General features: G+C 36.4%; 1 protein-coding gene across 1 annotated transcript; it reads right to left on the bottom strand.

Annotated features, from left to right (window-relative positions):
• nlgn4xb (neuroligin 4 X-linked b) lies at window positions 1–23,739 on the bottom strand. Its single transcript, XM_079881159.1, has 6 exons — window positions 23,229–23,739; window positions 17,498–18,105; window positions 13,444–13,596; window positions 4,468–4,653; window positions 2,599–3,388; window positions 1–1,177 (listed from the first exon to the last, which is right to left on the bottom strand). Exons 2-6 carry the CDS (start codon window positions 17,925–17,927, stop codon window positions 313–315), a joined length of 2,424 nt encoding a protein of 807 aa, XP_079737285.1. The 5' UTR covers window positions 17,928–18,105; window positions 23,229–23,739; the 3' UTR covers window positions 1–312.
• Between the last annotated feature and the right edge of the window lie 557 nt (window positions 23,740–24,296).

The raw sequence follows: 24,296 nt of genomic DNA, 5'->3' as shown, positions 1-24,296 counted from the left end.
AAAACGATCTATATTTTTATCGTTATCATGCTTGGTGTGAACGGGCCTTGAGATGCAAGGTTTAGTGCTGCAATGCCACGATAAATCGATAAATCGTCTCACACGTTAATCAGGAAATCAGGATGCAAATAATATTCCTTAATTTACGCAATCATATTTTTTGAGTGCTTCGGTCGCTGTACCATGAATGCGAAAAATGATTACATTCACTGATCACATTATACAGGTTAATAAGTGTAACGTTACTTAATTCATAAAAGAGTCCGTAGCAAAATAACACCCTCAGCGTTTGGGTGTGCATCGAAGAGTCCGTTATACTCGCGTGGTGGAGTGTCCGTGAGGGAGACCCGTGCTGCTCGGAGTGCTGTTCCCGAACGCGTTAAACGGGTTGTGATACGACGGCTGCATTCCCGCGAAAGAGCTGGGAATCATCGTGATGGTGTTCGGCGCCATTAGCGGCACGTCGTCGGGCGACCGGCGCAGCGTGAGCGCGTAATCGGGCGGACAGCTCAGGTGGATCATGTCGTGGCCGTGCAGCGAATCGCAGTCGTGATCGTGATCGTGGTCGTGGTCGAGTTGTTTCATCTGCAGGGACATCAACTCTTCGCTCGGCACGCGGGGAATGTCGTTCGCTAGGTTTCTCGGAGGACTGAGTCTGCGACTCGACTCTAGCCGGTGTTTGTCCTTTTTGTAGTAAAGCGCCGCGAACGCGAGGATGTTTAAGAAGAGAAGCGAAGCACCGACGGCGATCGTCACGCTCAGTTCGGTGGAATAATCCCGCGCTTCGATGATGACCGTCCCGTCGTGCTCCGATGTTTTCTGCTGATCCGACATCTGTTTGGTGTTTGCTGGAGGAGCGGGAGGATGGCGAGTGGTCGAAGGCCAGAGTTTATTGGACAAGCGTTTGGTGTAGGAGAAAGGCGTCGTGTCTTGCGGTGGGATTTTAGTCGTCGATGAGACGTACTGGAAGAGTTCGTTGATGTTGTGCAAGTGTGGCACTAACTCCAACCAGAAGGCGATTTTGGTGGCTCTGTAGTGGTCGCGAACACGAGGCTTCAGGCCGATGTGAAGGTACAGCTGGTCTTTAGGGTTGTACTTCGACCAGGCCACCTCCTCAAAGCGGTTCGGTTTAGTGTGGATGAACTTTGTGTCTTGAGGAACTGGTTGATTTGGGTCTCTGTGAAGTAGAGCAATACAATATGCCTTTAATGTGCAATACACACTACCAGTCAAAAGTTTTGGATCGGTAATATTTTGTGTGTTTTTGAAAGGCTCTTTTGCTCAGCAAGGCTGTGTATATTAGGGGTGTAACGAGACCCTCATGTCACGATTCGATACATATCACGATACGATATTATTGCGATACTCCAAGACATATGATAAAAGGTTAACAAAAAATGAAATGTTGATTAAAATGCTAAATTTGGTTTTACATTGTGTGTGTGTAGATGAATAGGCTTGGACTTGGTGCTGGAAACCCAAAGCACAGGACAATAGAGACACCAGAATAACAATATTCATGATTCTGAAGCTGAAAATACAGAATTATTTTAGACTAATGCTTGAACTCTGTCACTGACTAGATATATTTAAAATAATGTAGGCCACTTTTTACTGTAACATCAGACATTTGGCATTATCAGGACACTCAAATATTCCCCCATTGCATTATTATACATTATATTCAACATTATATATAGTAGTTTAATGTAGAACTGACACTAAAAAATGTTAATTTTGGGTGAACTATACACAATACATATTGTGTATAGCAATATGACTACAAAATATTTAATAATATCTGAATAAAGGGTGAAGATGTACATTTTTCCTAGGCCGGACGTCACTTTAGGCCACAACTGTACATCTCAATATGCATTTTATTAATCAAGGCAATGCTGTATATTGTAAAATACATATTTTACTACTCAAAATTTTGTCTTGTTTTCCAGCACAAATATCTTCTTAAAATCATAATATTAATTTTTTTTCTTCCAATATCATACTTTTTATGTGAAGCCAAAATGAACTTTGCCTATGAAATACTATAAGCATTTAAGCATAGTTAAAATAGACAGGTCACAGGTTTAATTTATGTATTAATATTTTATTTGATTCGTGTCAGTGTACTGCACTAAAATAAGTCAAACTTTGACTAAAATTCACTTCAGCAATGTCTATTATTTCTTCTTATTATTTCTAAAATAATAAAATAAAATAAAATAAAGGTATGTGGTAAAATAATTTAATATATTAAATATGATTAAAAATAAATATTTATTTATTAAATATATTCCATGAAATAACCATGAATCATTTTTTGATTCTAGAAGTTATGCATGTTCTTTAATAAAAACAAGTAAATTTTTTTACATTTTAATATAGAATTAGGTTATTTTAATATATTAATAATAATTTATTCATACTTTTAAAATCAATTTTAATCAAATTTAAATTCCTGCGACAAGTAAATGTATCTTGATTTACGAATATTTAGATATTTGTATAGAGTAAGACGATATTTTTTGCAGTGAGGTGCTTATGTATTTTCTCTACTAATTAATTTAGTTCATATAAACGCATGCGTCACGTACTCACCCAGTTTTGGCAAAGTTAGTCCAGTACGTCATGACCACGGCGCTCAGCATAATGTCATTCTTGGAGAAGTTGCAGTTGAACAGATCCGTGGGTCCGATCATGGGAATGCCGAAAACATAGGGAAGTTCGTCTCCGTGCGCAGAATCGGCCCAGGCCGGTTTCATATCGCTCTGGCAATGGTGGTAAAACGCGTAAAAATACGTGGGCGACCCGTACTGAGCATGCAGATCCGCTGTGGCCACGGCCGGCGCCACCCACTGGTGATCTGTGAAAAGCGCAACCAACGTTTTCCTGCGCATCTCCGGGTTTTCCCTGTCCGCCCAATCCGTGTACATGAACTTTATGGTTTCCCGCAGGGTGTCTTTTCCTTCCGGATAGCCGTACAAGTGGTCGACGAATTCTGAAATTGCGAACTCAAAGTCGTTTCCGGTTATTCTGTCCTCGCTGTCTAAGATCCCGTCCACGAACTTGTATCCCTCGCCCTGGTTGACTCCCAGCATGATGTCGTAGTTGAGGAACTCTCCTTGCTCCATGAGGATCTGCGGGTCGTCGGGAATGACGTCTCCGTCGATCACGGGTCCGAATGCGATGTGGTATTTGGCAGGGGTGATGTTTTGTTCGATGAGCTCCTTGTAGTTTTTGTTTTGGAGGCATTGGACCAGCTCCACCGTGTCGTCCTCGTTGCAGCCGACCTTCTCGGCCAGCATGCGTGTGTATTTGGCCGGCTGGTAGTTGACGGCCCAGCTGGAGAGAGCCGTGCCACTCTGAATGATTGCTTTCTGAAACAGATCTGAGACACAAACACTCAGTGTTAGAGAGTCATGAAACACTTCATTTAAGGATTTTTCTGATGACTCTTTTTTGAAAGCCAAAATGTTTAAAATCCCCCTGTGGTGAAAATCCAGCTTTTACTATTGTATATGTGTCTATTTGGTGTTTTTAATACGCTTTAAGACAAACCATGTGTAAATTCATAAGTCGATTCAGTATTTTCTCCTTTAAACTGCAGTGAACCAAAGACAGTCTCAAAAACACGCTTTGAAATCGCTGGTGTTTCTGACGTCACAAACTACCTTGTAACCAATCAGATCAACGTGTGATCGTCAACCAGTGGATCTCTGAGCTGAGTGAGTGAGTGGAGGCGGGGCTCATTTGCATATTCATAGAACTGTGTATACTAAATGAGGCAAGGGTGTCGAGTTACAGACATTTTGGTGATCAAAGATGAGTTTTAAGGGATAAAACGATTGATTACGGGGGACTTTAAACATTTACTGGAGAAGCAAAATGACTTGTTTTCTGAAAAATGTGTAAAAATAAAGTGAGTTTATGCTTAAATCAAGAACAAACATCTGCCAATGGGGTCAGAAAAATCGAATTAATTCAAAGGGAAAACAAGATTATTAACTCACTTTAGGACCCAGTGGAACAGCTCATTTGCTCCATATAGAGATATAAGGCCATCTAGTGGCTACAGTCAAATATCAAGTTATATATATAATTGTTCCACCAGAGGTCGGCAAAGACACTTAATGTAAGATGTTTGAGCTGTATTAAAAGGTTTATGCATGAAATTTTGAGTTATTTTGAATTTAAGTTGTTAAATAATGTGAGAAATGTGCTTAAATTACTATTTATTTATTATTTATTGATCAAATCTAGACATTTAAAAGTAAATTAAATTAAAAATAAAATAAAAATCTCCCAAAAAAATTGCATTAAAAAATAGAAAAAATATGATCAAAATTAAATAAAATAAGCTTTCAGGACAAAAAAAAAAAAAAAAAAAAATATATAATTTTAGGGCTTCGGGTCATTTTGACCCGCGAGCGAAGGATGAAGGTTATAATGCCTCAATCTTCAACAGACCTTCAGAATAGTGTGAGAGGGTCAGCAGACTGACACACGAGGCTCCTGCTCCCGAGCCGAATATCGTCACTCGCTCGGGATCCCCGTTGAAGGCCTGGATGTTCTCCTTCACCCAGCGCAGAGCCTGGATCTGGTCCAGCAGACCGTAGTTGCCTTTCGCTGCCTGATCTCCAGTGCTGAGGAAACCTGCAACACAACAACATCTGGAAGATCAAGAACTGGAGAACTGGACACTAGAGGATGGATACCCGACCCGAACCCGACGGGACCCGTCGGTACCCGACGGGCCGGGCCGGGTTCGGACAGATATTTAGAAATTATGTTCGGGTTCGGGTCGGGTTCGGTCACATCAGCACGATAAGGCATTGAACATTTTTAAAGCTTATTATGTAGGTAACGTTAGCCAATGAGCCTGATGCTTTCACTTGATGCAAACGTTCGTTTTTGTGATTAAAATACATGTAAAATTTTACCATAAAATCTGTCTTCCTGCGTGCGGAAATTTGTTTATGTAGCCGTGACAACGAAACACGTGCATGCGCGCCTGTGTTAAGTGCGCTTGTTTCTCCGTGCGCGCTGATGCACTCATCCTGTTGACATTTCCGAATGCCTTCCTACAGTTGCTTAATAAAAGCGGGCTTTCCACACAAACAAACGTACATGTGTCAGTAGTATGAGAAAAAAATGGGATTTTAACTGTCGGTCTCGGGTCGGGCTCGGACATAAATATCTGTGTGCCTGTCGGGCTCGGGTCGGGTTCGGTTACTGCTCTGTCGGACGCGGGCCGGGCTCGGATAGAAAAATTCGGCCCGATCCGCACTCTACTGGACACACGCTCGGATGTTCAGAGGCACGTACACACATTCATAAGAGATTTTATTTGGGATGCTGCATATTTCACTACAGACACAGCCATCTTCTAACCGTATACATACTGGGAACTATATTCTCAGAAGGCGAAGCACTGCTACTTGGGCAGAGTGATTTGCTCGCAGCACTGAGAAGCCCCGTGGTGAGGAGCAGAGAGTTCGCTCAGAGCTGGAGTAAATCACTCAATCGCAGAAGTAGCAGTGCTTCGCCTTCTGAGAATATAGTTCCCAGTGTGTATACGGTTAGAAGATGGCTGTGTCTCATGTGACCTTGTTATTCGTACACGCTGTGACTATACAAATCACAACATGTAAATAGGAAAATGTTGGCGTTATTTTGTCACTTATTGGGAGCGGTTTGCTAGCTGGACCCATTTACCTCCAGTCTTTGTGCTAAGCTAGGCTAACGGTGGGAGCGTCAGACAGAGTTACGGCACACACGGAGATGAGAAGGGTGTGTGTGGACTTATCTAACTCTGGGGGATACGGTGAAGAAGTCCCAAAAAGTCGGCGTGTTCCTTTAATCTAAAATAACAGTTCTTTATTGTCATCAATGAACCATAAAGGTTCCTTATAGTAGAAAAAGGTTCTTTTAAATTATTAAAATGTTTTAAGAAAATGAAAATGGTTATTTTAAGAACTGATCTCTGAAAAGTGGTTCTTTTATGGTATTTCTAGGGGAAAAAAACGTTATTTTTTAAAAGTTTCAGGTCCTCACACTGTATATAATGAATTCACACGGCAAAAAATGATGTCCTTCCTCAGTGTTTCTGTCTTGTTTTCCAGCACAAATATCTAAACATTCTTATATCAAGACACATTTACTGGAGATATTAAAGATATTAAGACTTGTTAACTGAAAAAATGTATCAAAACCTTCAGGTATTTCTTCAAACAAAACATGTAGGTAAACATTAGCACTTTATTTATGTTCATTTCGCTAGTCTTCAGTGGTTATGTCACGTCCAGCAGAACCTTTAAAGCGTTTTCAATCGTTCTCAATGTACGTATCAGGATCAGCTCAAGATATGAAACGGCAAACTCAATTTCCCTTGAATCTGCCCTTGAGGATCAACACTATCATCTATCATAAACGCGCGTGTCGAAGCATTAGCGCAGCATTAAACACCTGTTAATGCTTCTTCACCGGCGTTTAGGCTTCCTTTCGCTCGCATTAAAAAATAAACGTGCAATGGATATACAAAAGGTGGATTTTGTGTGTGTTATTTATTGATGAGCTTTCTGAAACGTATGCAAGCATCTCTGGCCGTTGCATTATTAATTCCAGCGGTGCACAAATAAAAAACGCTTTGGCTGACCTTCACTCATGATGCATATATCTCCTGACTCCAGGCCAGCGCTTGATAAAGGTTAATTGAAGTCCTCTTCAGTGATGTAGGACTTTCAACTGGGCAATTTATTCCTGAGCAATAAACACTTCGCCTCGTCCTTCAATGAGCCGTGCAAACATTAAGACAAAGCTTTGGCTGTTACACACCTAGAGAAGAGCCTGGTTATCTGTGACGGCGAGGAGCTAAACGAGCTCTTTAGCATCTGATGTCTAACGAGAGGGTTCTGATGTCATCGGTTCATTTTGTGGCAAAATGCCGAGAGGGAATCAGCATTTATCACACGCTAAACGTGCCTCGTTTTCCCGTCACAGGGTCTATCCGGGCCGTTTGCTTCAGTTATTTACACTGTAAACATTATATTGTGCAGAAGACTTTTATCAGACTATCATCGATGACTAAAACTAAAACCATAAAAAATGTGTTGCATGAAAGAAAATAAACACATATAACAATATATTAAAATACAATATAAATACATTTTATTTCAGCAAGCTTCTAAGGATTGAATTTGAAATTCTAAAAAAAAAACTAAAACTAATAAATAAAAATGAACAAAACCTATAAAGACATGAACTAAAATTAAAGTGAAAACAGAAAATATATAAATATAATAACAGTTTTCCTCAAAGAAGCAAGAGATGTTCAGAAAAATGATTTACACTATAAAATGTGAAAACATTACAGGCTCTAAAGATGAACTTTAGTGCTTTGAATTAATATGTCAAACATTTACAGACAGAGTTCATTACAAACAATGGACAGACACTCTAAACTGAATACAACAAACACGGTTTTATTCACTGACAACAACAAACATCTGCACAAAACATATGATGTTCTTCCTCAGTGTTTCTGTCTCGTTTTCCAGCACAAATATCTAAACATTCTTAAATCAAGACACATTTACTGGAGAAGAAAAATGACTGAAGATATTAAGTCTTGTTCAATGAAAAATGAAGTGAGTTTCTGCTTAAAACTAAAACAAATATCTGCCAATCTGGTCAGAAAAATAAACTTATTTTCACTTTGAATTATGTTTATTTTTCTGACCCGATTGACAGATATTTGTTCTTGTTTTAAGTAGAAACTCACTTCATTTTGATACAATTTTCAGAAAATAAGACTTTATATGTAATTTTGCTTCGGCCTTCTTGATTTAAGAATGTTTCAGCTAAATTTGATAAAGACATCCCAATATTTACTTAAATTGTGGCCTATTTTACCGCCTAAGAGATATTATATACACTACCATTCAAAAGTGTAGGATTTTTTTAAACACTTTTATTTATTCAGCAAGGACGCATTAAATTTATCAAAAATATCAGTAAAGACATTTATTTAAAAAATCATCACAGAGACCTGAAAACAGACACTAAATCACACAAATATGAACTGTTTTTAACATTAATAATAACCATAAATGTTTCTTGATCATCAGATCCTCATATTAGAGTGATTTCTGAAGGATCATGAAGGTGACACTGAAGACTGGAGTAATGATGCTGAACATTCAGCTTTGATCACAGGAATAAATTACACTTTACTATATATTCACATAGACAACAGCTGATTTACATTATAATAACATCTCACCATTTTTACTGTATTTTTGATCATATAAATGCCGCCTTGCAGAGCAGAAGAGCCTTTCAAAACATTAAAAAATCTTCCCAACCCCAAACTTTTGAATGACAATGTATTTCAAATCAATTAAGTTGTTACTATGTGGTTTTGTTCCAAAACAGCATTACAGAAATAGAAAGTAAAGAATATAAAAAAGAAAAGCTTTAATTGAGCTCTGTTATCTGCAGACGACAACATCTTCCACATAGATCAGTGAATTATGCCCCCATCTTTTTTGACATAAATATTTTGACTTGCGATGACATAAAGTGTCAGAAGGATTTCTCTGTGAGAGGATGAGACGCTGCAGAAGGAACATGAGACACAGCTTGTTCAAACACACTGTCAGATGAAGACGGGTCTTTAGCTTGCTGTGTCGATTCTCCTTGGACCTCGAGTCTTGATCTGCTGCAGCATCAGTCAATCTGTCCCTGCTGGAAAACACTCCGAGTCTCTGAAGTACTGAACACTCAGAAACATCTTGGGTTATTTTTTCTACCCAAATCCTGAGCCTTTAGGGTCAATTTTTGTGTACATTTTTTCAGTGTTTGGGTAGTTTTTGTGTTACCCAGATCCTGGGTCAGACATAACAACCCAGTGTTTGGGTAGTGTTTGTGTAACCCAGATCCTGAGTCAGACGTAACAACCCAGTGTTTGGGTAGATTTTGTGTTACCCAGATCCTGGGTCAGACGTAACAGGGCCATTCTACAGAATTGGTGCAAACTGCTGTCCCTCATCCAAAAAACACATTTGAAAAGCATTTAATTATTAAAATCTTAGATGTTTACTAAGATCCTTCAATTATCTATTGAAACCCACAATAATATTTAAGATATCAGTAAGCTTTATATATATAAAATCATAATTTATGGGCTACTTTCAATTAGGAGGTGGCTGTCCCAAACCCTAACCCCTAAATTTCAACTTGTGAAAATGATATTGAATAATTTTTTGCAAATTTTTCCATTCTTGTTTTAAAAAAAATATATATATATATATTTTTTTTAAATGAAGTTAAAAAAATATTTATTTTATATTTTATTTTTAAATCATGAAACTTTATCTAAAAAAACATGTCCCGCATTTTCATGTCACTACCAAAACAGTGAATGTTGTAGTCCATTGGCTGAGACTGATTTTAACCACACTCCTACATTTTTGATCAGGAAATATTCCTGTGTCCCTCTCTCTCATGTGCTATATGGTGAGTAGATTGATCCCATCATTTTGAGGTAAATGTGTTCTAAAGTCTAAAAATCTGTGTTGTAACTTTAAGGAATGTCACTACCAAACTCATTTTTTCTGCTATTGAGAAATTTTTTTGGGATGTTATTCCATAAAATTTAGTTGTTATATGTGTTCAACTGTTCTGACCAGTGATGGCTAACCATGTGCTGATTAGCATCTTCGAGCTAGGCTCAAAAGTTATCTAAAATTGTCACTACCAAAACAGTCACAACCGAAACATTTTCTTGAAGTTTCGGTTGTGACATTGTTTTGGTAGTGACAAAAGGGAACACATAATCCTTTATTTGGAGGAATAAACTACATTTTAGTACAGTTATGCAAATAATTACTACTGTAGTATGTTTTAGTAGTGTTTTAGTATGCAATATTCTGTTAAAATTCTGTAATGTGATGAGGTTACAATTACTTAAGGTTGCAGTCCATGATACTAGCTTAGGTGTAAGGTTGTTGTCAGTAATGTTAATTTCTATGATTAACTTGGCAAGGAGAATGACATAAAACACCAACATGCCTAAAAAAAATAGAAAAACTACAACAGAGAGACAGAGAGAATACAAACAAAGGTTGAGGGAAGACCCAGTGAAGTACGAGGAATACTTAAGGAAAGAAAATGAAAGAAATAAGAAACGAAGGGAAGAAGGAAAGTTGAAGAGTATCAGTGAATTATCTGACAGGGAGCAAAGACATGTCAGAAAAGCATGGAGGAAAAGACAGAAAAGACACAGGATGATGGTGAAAAGACAAAAAGAGATGGAGACATTTTGCAGGGCTTCCACACCACCTAGCACTTCCAGTGAGGGTGATCAGACACCAGTACACACACACACACACACACACACACACACACACACACACACACACAGACAGAGAGTTCAGTGGTTCTGGAGATTTATCTGAATGACTCATAAACAAAATGTTGAAAATGTGAAAATAAAACAAAGTGGTTCTGAGTCTACATTGTAAGTTGTTGTTTTTTTAGGAAGAAAAATCTATGAGCATACCTCTTCTCACTTGCACCTCAAGACCCAAAATATAGAATAGCTCTAGGTGTTCTTATAAGATATTTACTGTCAGATGTGTGTCTGCTATATGTACTGACTGCATATGTGCATCATAGTTATTTATTTATATTAACATAAAATGTGGACAGTCTGATTCAGCCATGGCAAACTAATTTTCACTACCAAAACATTACTGTCACTACCAAAAATGTGCAGTCACTACCGTAACATGGGATGTTTTGTCAAAAATAAAGTATATTGAATTATCAACTAAGATGTTATGATAGTGTTTGGTTCAATGCATATTAATACTAATGAATCCTTAACTTTGAAATCAGTACGATAAACTTTATGCCTTCTACAAAGAAAGATTGGGTTCAAAATACAACAAATCTCATAAATCACACTTAAAATATTATTAAAATTATAATCTTTATTGATTTAACCAGTAAAAATATTTTTTAAAAATAGAAAAAATATATATTTATAAGGTAGATGTAAACAAAATCTTAATAGGTCATTATAAGCCTTCTTAATAAATTATTTAATATTGTGTTTCGGTAGTGACAAATTTGGGGAGAAGGAAAATATTCCAGCATTTTCTGAAAATACAATATGAGAATTAACTGCACAATTACTAGAAAAGCATACCTTGGATATTATACAATTTGCATACATGCAAAATTTGTGGGAAAAAACAAAAAAATTTCAAGATGTTTCCAACTCTGACTTTGCACCAATTCTGTAGAATGGCCCAACAACCCAGTGTTTGGGTAGTTTTTGTGTAACCCAGATCCTGGGTCAGACGTAACAACCCAGTGTTTGGGTAGTTTTTGTGTTACCCAGATCCTGGGTCAGACGTAACAACCCAGTGTTTGGGTAGTTTTTGTGTAACCCAGATCCTGGGTCAGACGTAACAACCCAGTGTTTGGGTAGTTTTTGTGTAACCCAGATCCTGGGTCAGACGTAACAACCCAGTGTTTGGGTAGTTTTTGTGTTACCCAGATCCTGGGTCAGACATAACAACCCAGTGTTTGGGTAGTTTTTGTGTTACCCAGATCCTGGGTCAGACGTAACAACCCAGTGTTTGGGTAGTTTTTGTGTTACCCAGATCCTGGGTCAGACGTAACAACCCAGTGTTTGTGTTACCCAGATCCTGGGTCAGACGTAACAACCCAGTGTTTGGGTAGTTTTTGTGTTACCCAGATCCTGGGTCAGACGTAACAACCCATGGTTTTGGTAGTTTTGTGTTACACAGATCCTGGGTCAGATGTAAAAACCCAGTGTTTGGGTAGCTTTTGTGTAACCCAGATCCTGGGTCAGACGTAACAACCCAGTGTTTGAGTAGTTTTTGTGTTACCCAGATCCTGGGTCAGACGTAACAACCCAGTGTTTGGGTAGTTTTTGTGTGACCCAGATCCTGGGTCAGACTAACAACCCAGTGTTTGGGTAGTGTTTGTGTTACCCATATCCTGGGTCAGACGTAACAACCCAGTGTTTGGGTAGTTTTTGTGTTACTCATTTCTAATCCTCACTGTGTTCTTTTGTTCAAGGACAATGAGTTTAAGGAATGAAATGTTTATTTTCAGTGAGGAATCTATTTTTGGCAGAACATTTAATGCCACCTTCATGACGCAAATAAATAAAAGATCCTTTAATGAAGGATCTGAAGGTTTTCTCTTTCTAACTTCATGTATTTATGCACTGTGAGTAAAAGAAAAGCTAGAGCTTAAACAGGTTTCATAATCTAAAGTTTTAATGAGCACATATGCAAAAATATTTGTCCGTTCATATTTCATGTACACTACCATTCAAAAATTTGGTGTAAGATTTTTAAAATGTTACACCAGAAGTCTCTTCTGCTCAGCAAAGCTGCATTTATTTGATGAAAAATACAGTAAAAACAGTGAAATATTACTCCAGTGTAAATCATCTGTTTTCTATGTGAAAAAGTGTTTGTAAATTTAAGAATTTGTATAAGAAAAAAATACAGGAATGTTACAAGAAAAATGATGACTAAACACGCTTAAAATGATGATAATTAAGTGTAAAGATAGGTATTACTGAAAATACTTGGTGTTTGGGGTGAGGATTGGGGTTGATTCATTTATAAAGTAGCTGTTTTTTGTTTTATTTTTGATGTGCACAAATAAGCGACAGGTACTATAAGATTTTCTTCTTCCTGTTCCTTTTCTTTTTTCTTTTATTCGTTCATGCATGTAATGAATGAATGAATGAATGAATGAATGAAGTTATGTATGACTTGTGCAATAAATAAATAAATATATAGTAAAGTGTAATTTATTCTTGTGATCAAAGCTGAATGTTCAGCATCATTACTCCAGTCTTCAGTGTCACATGATCCTTCAGAAATCATTTTAATATGATGATTTGATGCTCGAGAAACATTTATGATTATTATCTGAGAACAGTTCTGCTGCTTCATATCTGTGAGGAAACCATCATACATTTGGTATACATTATTGTTCAGGATTCTTTGATGAATAGAAAGTTTAAAAGAAACAGCTTGAAATAGAATCTTTTATCACATCATAAATGTCTTTACTGTCACTTTTGACACATTTAATGCATCCTTGATGAATAAAAGTATTAATTTCTGATGCTCTTCATGTGGCGGTCATAAATTAATACATAAATGCTGAAGAGAAAAAAGTTCCAAAATGAAAAAAAAAAAATTTGTTTATTGTTATGAAAAATGCATAAAAAAATACTGTTTTAAATTTGTATTACCCCCCCCCCCCCCCCTTTACCAAGTTTTGTTCCATTCCGGTAAAAAAAAAAGAGTGTTAAAACAAATCACACTGACCCCAAACTTCTGAAAATCAATGTCAAATAAGAACTTGTGGAATTCAAGGACTCACCTAAAACTCCTAACCTGTAGTTGACAGTGACGACGATCACGTTGCCGTAGCTGGCGAGGACACTGCCATCGATCATGTTCCCGGTTCCCTCCACGTACGACCCGCCGTGAATATAAACCATGACCGGCTTCAAACCCGAGTCATCGTGTGTATCTGAAAGAAGACAATCACTTCATACAAACAACTGATACAGTCTTTAAACTCTCTCTCTCTTTCTCTCTCTCTCTCTTTCTCTCTCTCTCTCTCTATCTCTCTATCTATCTATCTATATCTCTCTCTCTTTTCTCTCTCTCTCTCTCGTACAAGGGAATACAGTACTGTAAAAATAATGATGTTATTCCTTGTTGTATAGTCTTGTTTTCCAGCACAAATATCTAAACATTCTTAAATCAAGACACATTTACTGGAGAAGCAAAATTACTTTAAATGTTAAGTCTTGTTTTTTTATTAAATATATCAAAATTAAGTGAGTTTGAGCCTAAAACAAGAAGAAAAAAATCAGAAAAATAACCTTGTTTTGCCTTTGAATGTAGTTTTCTGCCCCCACCGGCATGGTTTTTGTTCTTGTTTTAAGCATAATATTTTCCAGAACTCAATATCTTCAGTCATTTTGCTTAAATGTATCTTGAATTAGGAATGGAAAACGGGACAAAAATACAGAATACGTTTCTTTGTGGTGCAAATATTGAGGGAATCTTTGGTGAATTATTCCATTAATTGAACAGTCTGTGATCCTTCTGTGCATTTAGAGGAAATGTTTTGAAGATGTTGCACTTAATCGAAGACGACTGAGGACATTACTGTGCTTTTAGCTGCCAGTGTTTTATATTACATCCATTAAGTCATTATGGTCTCCATTAGGCAGAAGATTTAGGCCGAAACAAACTGGAACTCTGTAAAACGGGATTTTTGCTGGACAATTATGAAAAACCGCTGACTGTTTCCATTAAGCATAAAATATGAACTAGTGTTTAATGAGAGGATGTTTACCGTTATAAGTTACCAGGTTTCCCAAGAGCATTATTGAGTTGTTGTTTTAAAGAGCTTCAGTTTCATAAAGCCATGCAGCCGCTCGTTCTCATGTTAATTTAAATAAACTGATCTTCATATAAACACAGTATGAAATATTTATATAACTGCTGGTGAGAGTGTGCAGTTGTACTGTATATGATCGTAGAAAGCTCATTCTCATCATTTTTGATCTCATAAAGCCTACTGTATCATATTTGATGTGCATAAATGATCAACATGATCAAAACTTTGTTTGCACTCAATCTCTGCATTCCTCCTGTGTCTGACTGATAGTTTACACTGTTTTATCAGGTAAAAGTCTTTAATTGTACAAGCGTCCTCCTTCAGCTCCTGCTTCACGTGTCTTTAAATCTGTATTTTTATCAAGTAAACATGAAGAACTCTGATATTGTTAGTAATATTTCAACTGTACTGAGGTTAACTTGATTATCCATCATCATTTATTATAAAAATCATGAGCATCAAATATGATCATCAGGCTTTGAGGAAGGTTTATTTGTCATTATTGTATTGCATTGCATTATATGTTTTAAAACTACAGAGCTTTGATCATAAAACTAAGCATTGAATATCATCAAGACATATTATTGGTAGATATTGCTATTTATATGCATTTTATGTCAGTATCTGCTGTACTGTTAAAGATCTCATTGATTTACATTACAAGCATCAGAATTTCTAATATCAGTATCTGCAGCAAATTGCATATTTTTGCTCAGTTTGAGGCTATGAATAAAATTGAGCTGTTTTTTCATCCATATTCTCACTATATGAGCCATAAACTCCAGACGGATCAAATATGATACTCAAAAAAAAAAAAAAAAAAAAAAAACATGCAAACTTTGTTTTAGATTTTGTCTAAAAGTTCAATAAACTTTTCCATTTAAAAAAAATATATAGAGATTTACTTGGAAGCAAAATGACTTAAAATATTAAGTCTTGTTTTTTTTTTTGTTTTTTTTTTATGTATCAAAATGAATTGAGTTTGTGCTTAAGAAAATAACAGATATCTGCTACTGGAGACAGTTTTGCTTTTGAATTAATTTTTCTGACCCCACCGGCATGATTTTTATTCTTGTTTTAAGCATAATATTTTCCAGAACTTAATATCTTCAGTCATATTACTTAAATGTATCTTGAATTAGGAATGTTTAGATAGATAGATAGATAGATAGATAGATAGATAGATAGATAGATAGATAGATAGATAGATAGATAGATAGATAGATAGATAGATAGATTTTGAGCTTTGTTAATGATGCTAAAAAAATGTTTGTGGATTTGGAGTATATATTATACATAATTATATTATATATATAATATATATATATATATAATTATGTATAATATAGTGCGTTATATGGGTCAAAATCCATAAATCAAATACTATTACATGAACTCTGAGAAAACCCTAAAAACATAAATGCATTTTTAATTTACATCCTTTGTAAAGTCAGCAAACAAGCGATTAATGTGAACTCTTAAAGCAAACGTAAAATATTTAACATTTTATATTTTTTTATTAAACATTTTAGACATTCTGCTAACCATAAGTCACTTTGCATGTCAACTAACTTCTTAATCTATAATAATAACCTTTAGAATAGATATGGGCTGGTAGAAAAAGTAAAGTGGACTATTGAAATAGTGTAACTCTAAACACTGAGAGAGAGAGAGAGTCACTGAGAACAATATTTGCATGACTAACACTCTCGAGCTTTAGATTTAATGTTTTCTGGCATCACAGTATTTCATCATGTGATTCATTATGTTCTGCTCCTCGAGGCCATGAATCTATAACTAAAACCTCACCGCAAATCCAACAAACAGCATATTTTGTTTTGCTCTATGTGATAAATAAGAAACAACATCCACTGGATACGCACACATAAGATCACGGCAATCCCACGAATACACGGATATAATGATGAGCGTGTTAAGGTTTCACACACACACTTCTGGGTCACTCCCTTATTGAGAAATAATCAATCCAAGGAGAAAGCATGAGAACTGGTGATTATAAATATAAGTTCTTCAATACCAAGAAATATGAATAAATTTACTATTTGATCCAATATTTAAAAGAATCTTCTTCCTCAGTGTTTCTGTCATGTTTTCCAGCACAAATATCTAATGCTGATTTCATTTGATTGGTACCAACTCTATTGTGTCTTATTATTCTAATTTGATTTATTGATTAAATATCAATGTGTATACGTATATATATTACACTTGAATTACTTCTAAATGTTTCATTTTTACTTCTCATATTTGTTAAACGAGCTTAAATGTATGCAATATGTATTCAAAACTATATAAAATATGCTATACTGTAAAATGATAGAAATTATCATGCAAACCAGTGGTTGTGTGGAGTATTATTATTTTTTAAGTTCATGAGTCAAAGCAGTGTGCTGGGTTAAATGAACAACCCAATTTGCTGGGTAAAATGAACTCAACACGCGTTCTGTCCTATATATTTATATACAGTCAAACCAGAAATGTTTCAGTAATTTGTTTTGATATTTATTCACTGCAGGACACTATAGTTCATTTCTGTAAGTGAGGAGAGCAAAATAAAGTAAACTGTGACATATTACACCCAATAATTCTTCATTCAGTGACTACCTGTGACATTTATAACAAATTGGGACTAAAAATGATTGGGACACTTTGAGCTGATCATGTTTTGCTGAAGTGTGTTTTCTTTAATTGCTAATGCTCTTTTCACACACAGACTGAACACAATGAAGTATTGCTTGGTGATTGGTTGAGCTAAACTGGTATTATCTAATTGTGTAGTTAAATTTAACAGCTGACAGATATTCAACATAATTCATGTGTGAGACAGTCTAACAGAAGGACGGACAAAACCAGTCAAATATCCACTGAGTTCTGCTCATATTTCATTACCGTTTTCTAAACTATAGCGAATAAACTGTGATAATGTTGAAGGTGTCTGAATAATTTTTGGTTTGACTATATATGTATATATGTGTGTATAAGTAATATACTATAATACCTTCCTCTGTGGGCACGTAGATATTGAGGTACAGACAGTCTTCGCTCTGGTCGTGCACGTACGTCGCTACCGTGTCCAGGTTTGCGGTAAACCACACCGGGAGCATGTCCGTGAGCAGGAGCCGGTCCTCCAGGAACTGTGGACACACCGGAGCGAAGTGTGTGGCGTTCCTGATCCCGGGCCACGACGAGGGCGGATCCGGGGCCTGAAACCGGCGTTCTCCAGTAGGGGGCGTCGCGTACGGGACCCCCAGATACTGCTCCACGGGGCCCAGGATCTCACTGGCCAGCGACACCCGCAACCCGCGCAGCTTACCGTAATTCGTGGTCACCGTCGTGTATTGTGCTTGCTGGCAGACGACGAGCGTAACTCCACAAATCAAAGCGAGGATCTGAAGGATCATTCTTGAGGAGAGCGAATGTGCAAACATGCTGAAAGAAGTAGTCGTAATCCTCACAACCGCAAATCTGTTAATCCGAATGTGTCACGGATCCTCAGGCGAGCTCTTCCCGTGCCTCCTGATGGTCTGTGGGAGCTTCGGCTCTCGTGTTTACCGTATCTTCCATGTTTACCGTTTTCCTGATGTAATTCCGGTCGGATTGATCGGCCTGTGGGAGAGAGAAATCATGATTTACTGTACGTACACCAGAAGCCCTTTTTACAGTAGTTTTTATTAAATAAATGCAGCCTTGGAGAGCAAATATCTTCAAGATGTTAGGATGTTATTAAGATCACAAAATTAAGTTTATTTACTTAGCTAGTCTAGACCAACTCAGCTTTATTTCTTTTAAATATATTGGTAACAACTGAGAATGAACAATATTCTACAGCATTTATTAATCGTAGTTAACATTAATTTCAATATTTACTAATACGTTATTAAAATCAAAGGTTGCATAGAAAACAGCTCTTTTAAATTGTTTAAATAATATTTCACAATTTTTACTGTATTTTTGATAAAATAAATCCAGCTTTGATCACAGGAATAAATTACACGTTACTATATATTCACATAGAAAACAGCTGGTTTAAATTGTAATAATATTTCACAATTTTACTGTATTTTTGATCAAATAAATTCAGCTTTGATCACAGGAATAAATTACATTTGACTATATATATTCGCATAGAAAACAGCTTTTTTACATTGTAATAATATTTCACAATTTTACTGTATTTTTGATCAAATAAATTCAGCTTTGATCACAGGAATAAATTACACTTTACTATATCGAAAACAGCTTTTTTTACATTGGAATAATATTTCACAATTTTTCCTGTATTTTTGATCATAAATAAATGCAGCCTTTGGTTAAAAACTTCTTACAGATATCTTCAAGATATTAGGCTATTATTAAGATTACAAGTTTATTTACTCTGAGAATGCATTTAGAAAGCCTGATAACCATCATCTCATCTCTGGCTGATCAAAATGTCTTTTTGGTTCAACAAATCAAAAGCTGGATTTGAATGTCTCTGTCATTAATAAACACCAACCAGATGTTTTAGTATCCTGTGAAAGAAAAACCACAGATGCAATCTCTTTAATATCTCAAACAGACCAAAACCGAGGTATGGTTATCCGTGTGTCCGCTAATATTCACGAGTGTCTGTGGATCTCAGTGGATTCACTCCTGCGTTTGTACAGTAATGCCAAATCATAGTACTGTAATTTCAGAGGTGTTTGTGTGCCGATGAACGGCAGTGACGACGCCGTGAGAAACACAACAGGCTTTGTGTTTTCCTTCCATTAAAATGAATGAAATGTTCAGAGTCTCGGCTGGCAGGAGAAAGTCCAGGCTGTCGTATAACACGATAAATCTGGCTCACTCATTCAGCATTCGTCTCTGAACACTCAAAGCCATTAACAGAGCTGTCACACACACACACACACACACACTTCTGCAGGGTTAGCAAGATCTCATCTGTGGGCGGCCACTCGCCGAATGTTGAGCAACATGGCAAAGGCGCTCAATATATTCTTCATGAAGATCTTTCAGTGAAACATCCTTAAAAGCAAGAGACATGTACAGGAGAAGACGGATATTAAGGCTTGTTTTCAGGGAACGCATCTTGAATATTAAGAGAAAACTAGTGAAATAATTTAATAAAAATTCAATGCAATAACAAAAACTATTTTTCAGAAAACCCATCTTGAGCATAAAGATATTAAACAAACAACAAGAGAAAGAAAATTAAATGCAAAGAGAAAATGCATTTTTCATCAAATGTATCTTGAATATAAAGATATTAAGAGAAAACAAGTGTAATGTATCTTGAATATAAAGATATTAAGAGAAAACAAGTGAAATTAAATTAAATAAAAATTAAATGCAATAACAAAACACTTGTTTCAGAAACTAAACCTTGAATATAAAGATATTAAACAAACAAGAGAAATAAAAATTTCAGAAAATATATCTTAAATATAAAGATATTGAGAGAAAACAGGTAAAAATGTAATTAGATAAATATTAAACGCAATAACAAAACAAACAAAAGAAAACAAGTGAAATAAAATTAAATGCAATAACAAAATACACTTTTTCAGAAATTCCATCTTGAATATAAAGATATTAAACATAAACAACAAGTGAAATAAAATTAAATAAAAAATAAATGCAAATAAAAAGTACACTTTTTCAAAAGATATATATATATAGGCCTATTGAATATAAAGATATTAAACATAAACGAGAGAAAAAAGTGAAAAAAAATTAATAAAAAAATGCATTTATTTAAAATAAATTCAATGCAATAACAAAATACACTTTTTCAGAAAAAAAAATCATCTTGAATATAAAGATATCAAACATTTAAAAACAAGTAATATAAAATGAAACAGAGACTAAATACACTTCAATTCCAGATAGATTCTCTTCTAAGCATTAATATCAAATGCGCTTCTCTGGGAAACGTCTTGCTTTAAGGATGTTTGCACAGGACAAGAAGACAAGAAACAAGAGAGAGAAAAGTCTTGAGAATTTGACTTTTTGCAGTGTAAACAAACTGAAGCAAAACCTCAGCAGAGTAACTCATTTGTTCACTTTTGAATTGAGCATTAGCCTTAAGCTTTTAATAGGAAAAAAAACAAAAATCATTAAATAAACTGAGCTTAAATGATCCGAATCAAGGCAGAATTAAAGAAGATGCCGTACAGAACATCGTGTCTCAGTTAGCTAGTGTTAGAACACATCAAACTCTAATTTCATTTTCAGGAAAGTACTATTCTCCCCTTCACTTCATCATCAGTAGAGGATTCAGGCCCAACAAACACAAAACTTTAATTAGTTTTCACACAAAACCTTGACAATCACAAGCACATTGTTCTTGGCGAGTTGGAACGTGTCGCAGTTTTCACATTCACAGCTAATTCCTTTCAAAACCCACAACGTTGCTTATTTGCAGTGAATCTGCAGCACGTCACAGTCGACCGAGCGAAACCAGGAACAAACCTGTCCGGCTTTAACTACAAATGTTTGATCAGGCCGTTTCTGTAGCTCAAACAACAAGCGCTCGCAACACCGCAGTCAAGGGTTCCATTCCCAGGGTGTGCATTAACTGATAACATGCAAACCTTGAATGCATCGGATAAAACCAAATGTGTAAATGTAAATGCATTCCAGTTGAGATGAACTTTTCCAGTTGTGTGTGATTAAGGGATTTACTGTACATTTATACAGTCCATCACCTGATCCATAAGTCTTACAGCATCTACCAGCAGGAGACTTCTGCTCTCCACAACCACACTAACCCTTAGAAATCAATAACTACATGCAAAAACTTCATATGATCCTACCTGGCATGCAACACTGATTAATATGCATTTGCTCAAGAACCATATATTAAAAACCAAACCTATTCTGCATATTGTTGCTGTTTGAGCATTAAAAAGTGAGTTATTCTCTATATCAGTGTTTCTGAACTCCTGAAACGCCTCCATTGTAGTCTTGAGTTTCTTCCGGGAACGAACACGTCACAATATTCCTCATTATAATAATTCATACGCAGAATAAAGGGGCGGGGCCTGGTTGAGTTAGTTAGTAGTGTGTTAAACTGGCGGTTATGGTAAGGGGCGGGACATTTCCCAAACACACTCGAAGCGCTCGACCAATCACAACACACTGCTCCAGCCAACCAATCAGAGCACAGTGTGCTTTTCAGAAGGAGGAGCTTCATAGAGACAGGAAGTAAACAGAGCGTTACTGACAGACTGGGAAGAGAGGAGCCGCAACAATGGAGAATATGAGGAGAATAATCAACATTCAAGTTCTAGTAGAGCCTGAAAACTACATCAAGACTGAAGCAATAATAGATGCTCTTTATAAATGTCCAGACCTGCTTTGTGAACCTTAGAATAGACATTCAGTATTTTTTTTCTTTGATTATTATTATTTATTTATTTTTCTGTGGAAAAAAGAGAAATTCTGAAGACTATTTTCTCATAAGTCATTTTGTGGTTGACTGTGGCAGCATGTGGTTTAGAATGACATTATGAAGACAGAATAATGACAGATCTTTCATTTTTTAAGGTGAACTTTCCTTTTAAGCCTTGTGGTTGTTCTTTTATGATGCTTTTAGAAGTGACTCCCGCCAGGTGACTTTTAAACTCTATTCTCGTCTGCTGAAGCTATTTGTCCATGATTTTTGAGGCTGTTTCTCTCCACACATTTAATAATGATGCACATGTCATTCAGACACTGACTACAGCGTCATCATCACCTCATGTTGCAATGCAAATCATCAGACCTCATTTACTGCTGACAAATGCTGCTGATTTCCAATCAAACTAATGCATCTCAGCTAGTTTAAATGATATTTAGTCCTCTTTCATATATCATTTCTATTGCTTTGTGCACCATACTATCACCTGGTGGTTCACTGATGAAAAAAATTAATAATACTCACATTAATGGCAATGCATGCAACCCATGCCATGACAATGTATTTAATCAGCTGAATATGTTAATAGTGTTCACTCAAATTCTCAAACCTTCAAAAGCCATTTTAATCATCTAAACCACCCTGGGCGATTGATTACCTATGACTCTTTCGCATAATTCTATACGACTGCCTTCTTTTAATGACAATGTCTTTCATTTTTCTTGAAAACAGCTGAAAAAGTGGTGATGCACCAACAAGCATCTTGTTTTCTATTGCAGGATAGATGTGCAACTCTCTCAAACATCATTAATGATTCTATTCTTATAATATATTAGACATTCATGCATCAGAAGGTTGATATAATTGGGTCTCTTTGCATTAAAGCACAGGCCGTTCCATACAATCACCACTGACAGTTATTATTGGGGTTCTCAAGCATTATTAATGCATGAAATGAGCTGAAGATTCTAATACTTAAGATTTCTGCCGAAAACCCAAATGCATTCAGACATTAAATCTGTGCAATCGGTGTGAACGTGTAAAGTAGGTTATTAAATCCCCCACAGATCTTACCTGCTTCACCCGGTTACTGTCCTGCGACTAACAGCCTGAATAAACCCAATCACTTCTTTACGAATGACAGAAACATAGCCATGTTTTCGACTAGATCGCTATATTTTCCATCTATCATGCAGTTTTCGTGACGATCGTCCAACATCTATGATGATATATAGAAAGTCGAGAAAAATCTGATAGGGAAAAAAAAAAAGACCATCTTCCTCATACAGACATAGCCTATGCAACCTGCGGGTACATTTAATATGCATAATCAGGCACAGCTGCTTACCTTCACAACAGCTCAACCTGAGGTAAAAGAAATCTTAAATCCGAGAGATCAAGAAAAGAGACCGAGCGAAAGATGCGGACACTGACGCCAGCGCGGAAAATCTCCAGAAAACAGCGCGCATATTCATCGATTCTTTAAAAGGCAGGGAAGAAACGTCCTTGCATCAGAGAAAACCGCACAGATAATCCCGCACACAATAATCTCAATGCTCCGGTCGATCCCAGCGTCTTCATGTGTGTGTGTCCCTCGATTCAGCTCTGCTGGGGTTGTGTCGAAGGAGAATCTCAGTGGCTGCGGACTGACTGCATTAAACCTCAACGAGAGATTTACATGAGAAAAATGGAGAAGTTCAGAAATGACAGGACACTCTGTCAAACGGAGCCTTCAGAGAACTGCGAGACACACCTAATATCAGGCTGTGCACCATTCACGATATAGGATGACTTCATCTAAGAACGTTTTGCGTACGTTCCCATTAACACGTTATTTCTTAATGTTCTCTGCACGTCCAGTTTTGAAGGAACACTCCATTTTAGAATTTTGCAGACGTTATCGCAACGTTACTTTTGAACGTTCTCTGAACGTTCTAAATTCCATGAACAACGTGTAAATAAAGTTTTTGTGTTAAGTAAAACGTTGTGAGAACATTACTAAAGAACAGATAACTGACTGTTTTCATTACTGGAAATACATTTAATTATAACTTTTATTAGCGTAAATTCTGTGGACGTTCCCTGTATATACATCGCAACTAGCCAAACTGAATTGGAATTCAGTTTGCAATTTGCATTAGTAGCCTATTACCATGAAATGAATGTCCCCGTGAAGTTTTTTTTGGTTTTTAGTATGAATATGCTCGCCTTACTGTTTTCTATAAGATAGTGCGCTCCAATACAATGAAAAAACTCGCATTTAAGATATAAGCGTTCAAAACTCACAGTCTCTCACTTCTGGCAATATGGATCAATGATTTTGATGACATCACTCTGCACTTCAGCTTCTCATCAGATTTCCTGTCCAATCAAATGCTCTCTAGAATCTGAAGCTCCGCCCCCTACTCTATAAACA

This window comes from Squalius cephalus, assembly GCF_949319135.1.
Source record: "Squalius cephalus genome assembly, chromosome: 9".
Classification (NCBI taxonomy): Eukaryota; Metazoa; Chordata; class Actinopteri; order Cypriniformes; family Leuciscidae; genus Squalius; species Squalius cephalus.
Note: the sequence above shows the minus strand (reverse complement) of the source record. Positions and strands in the feature narration are given on the sequence as shown.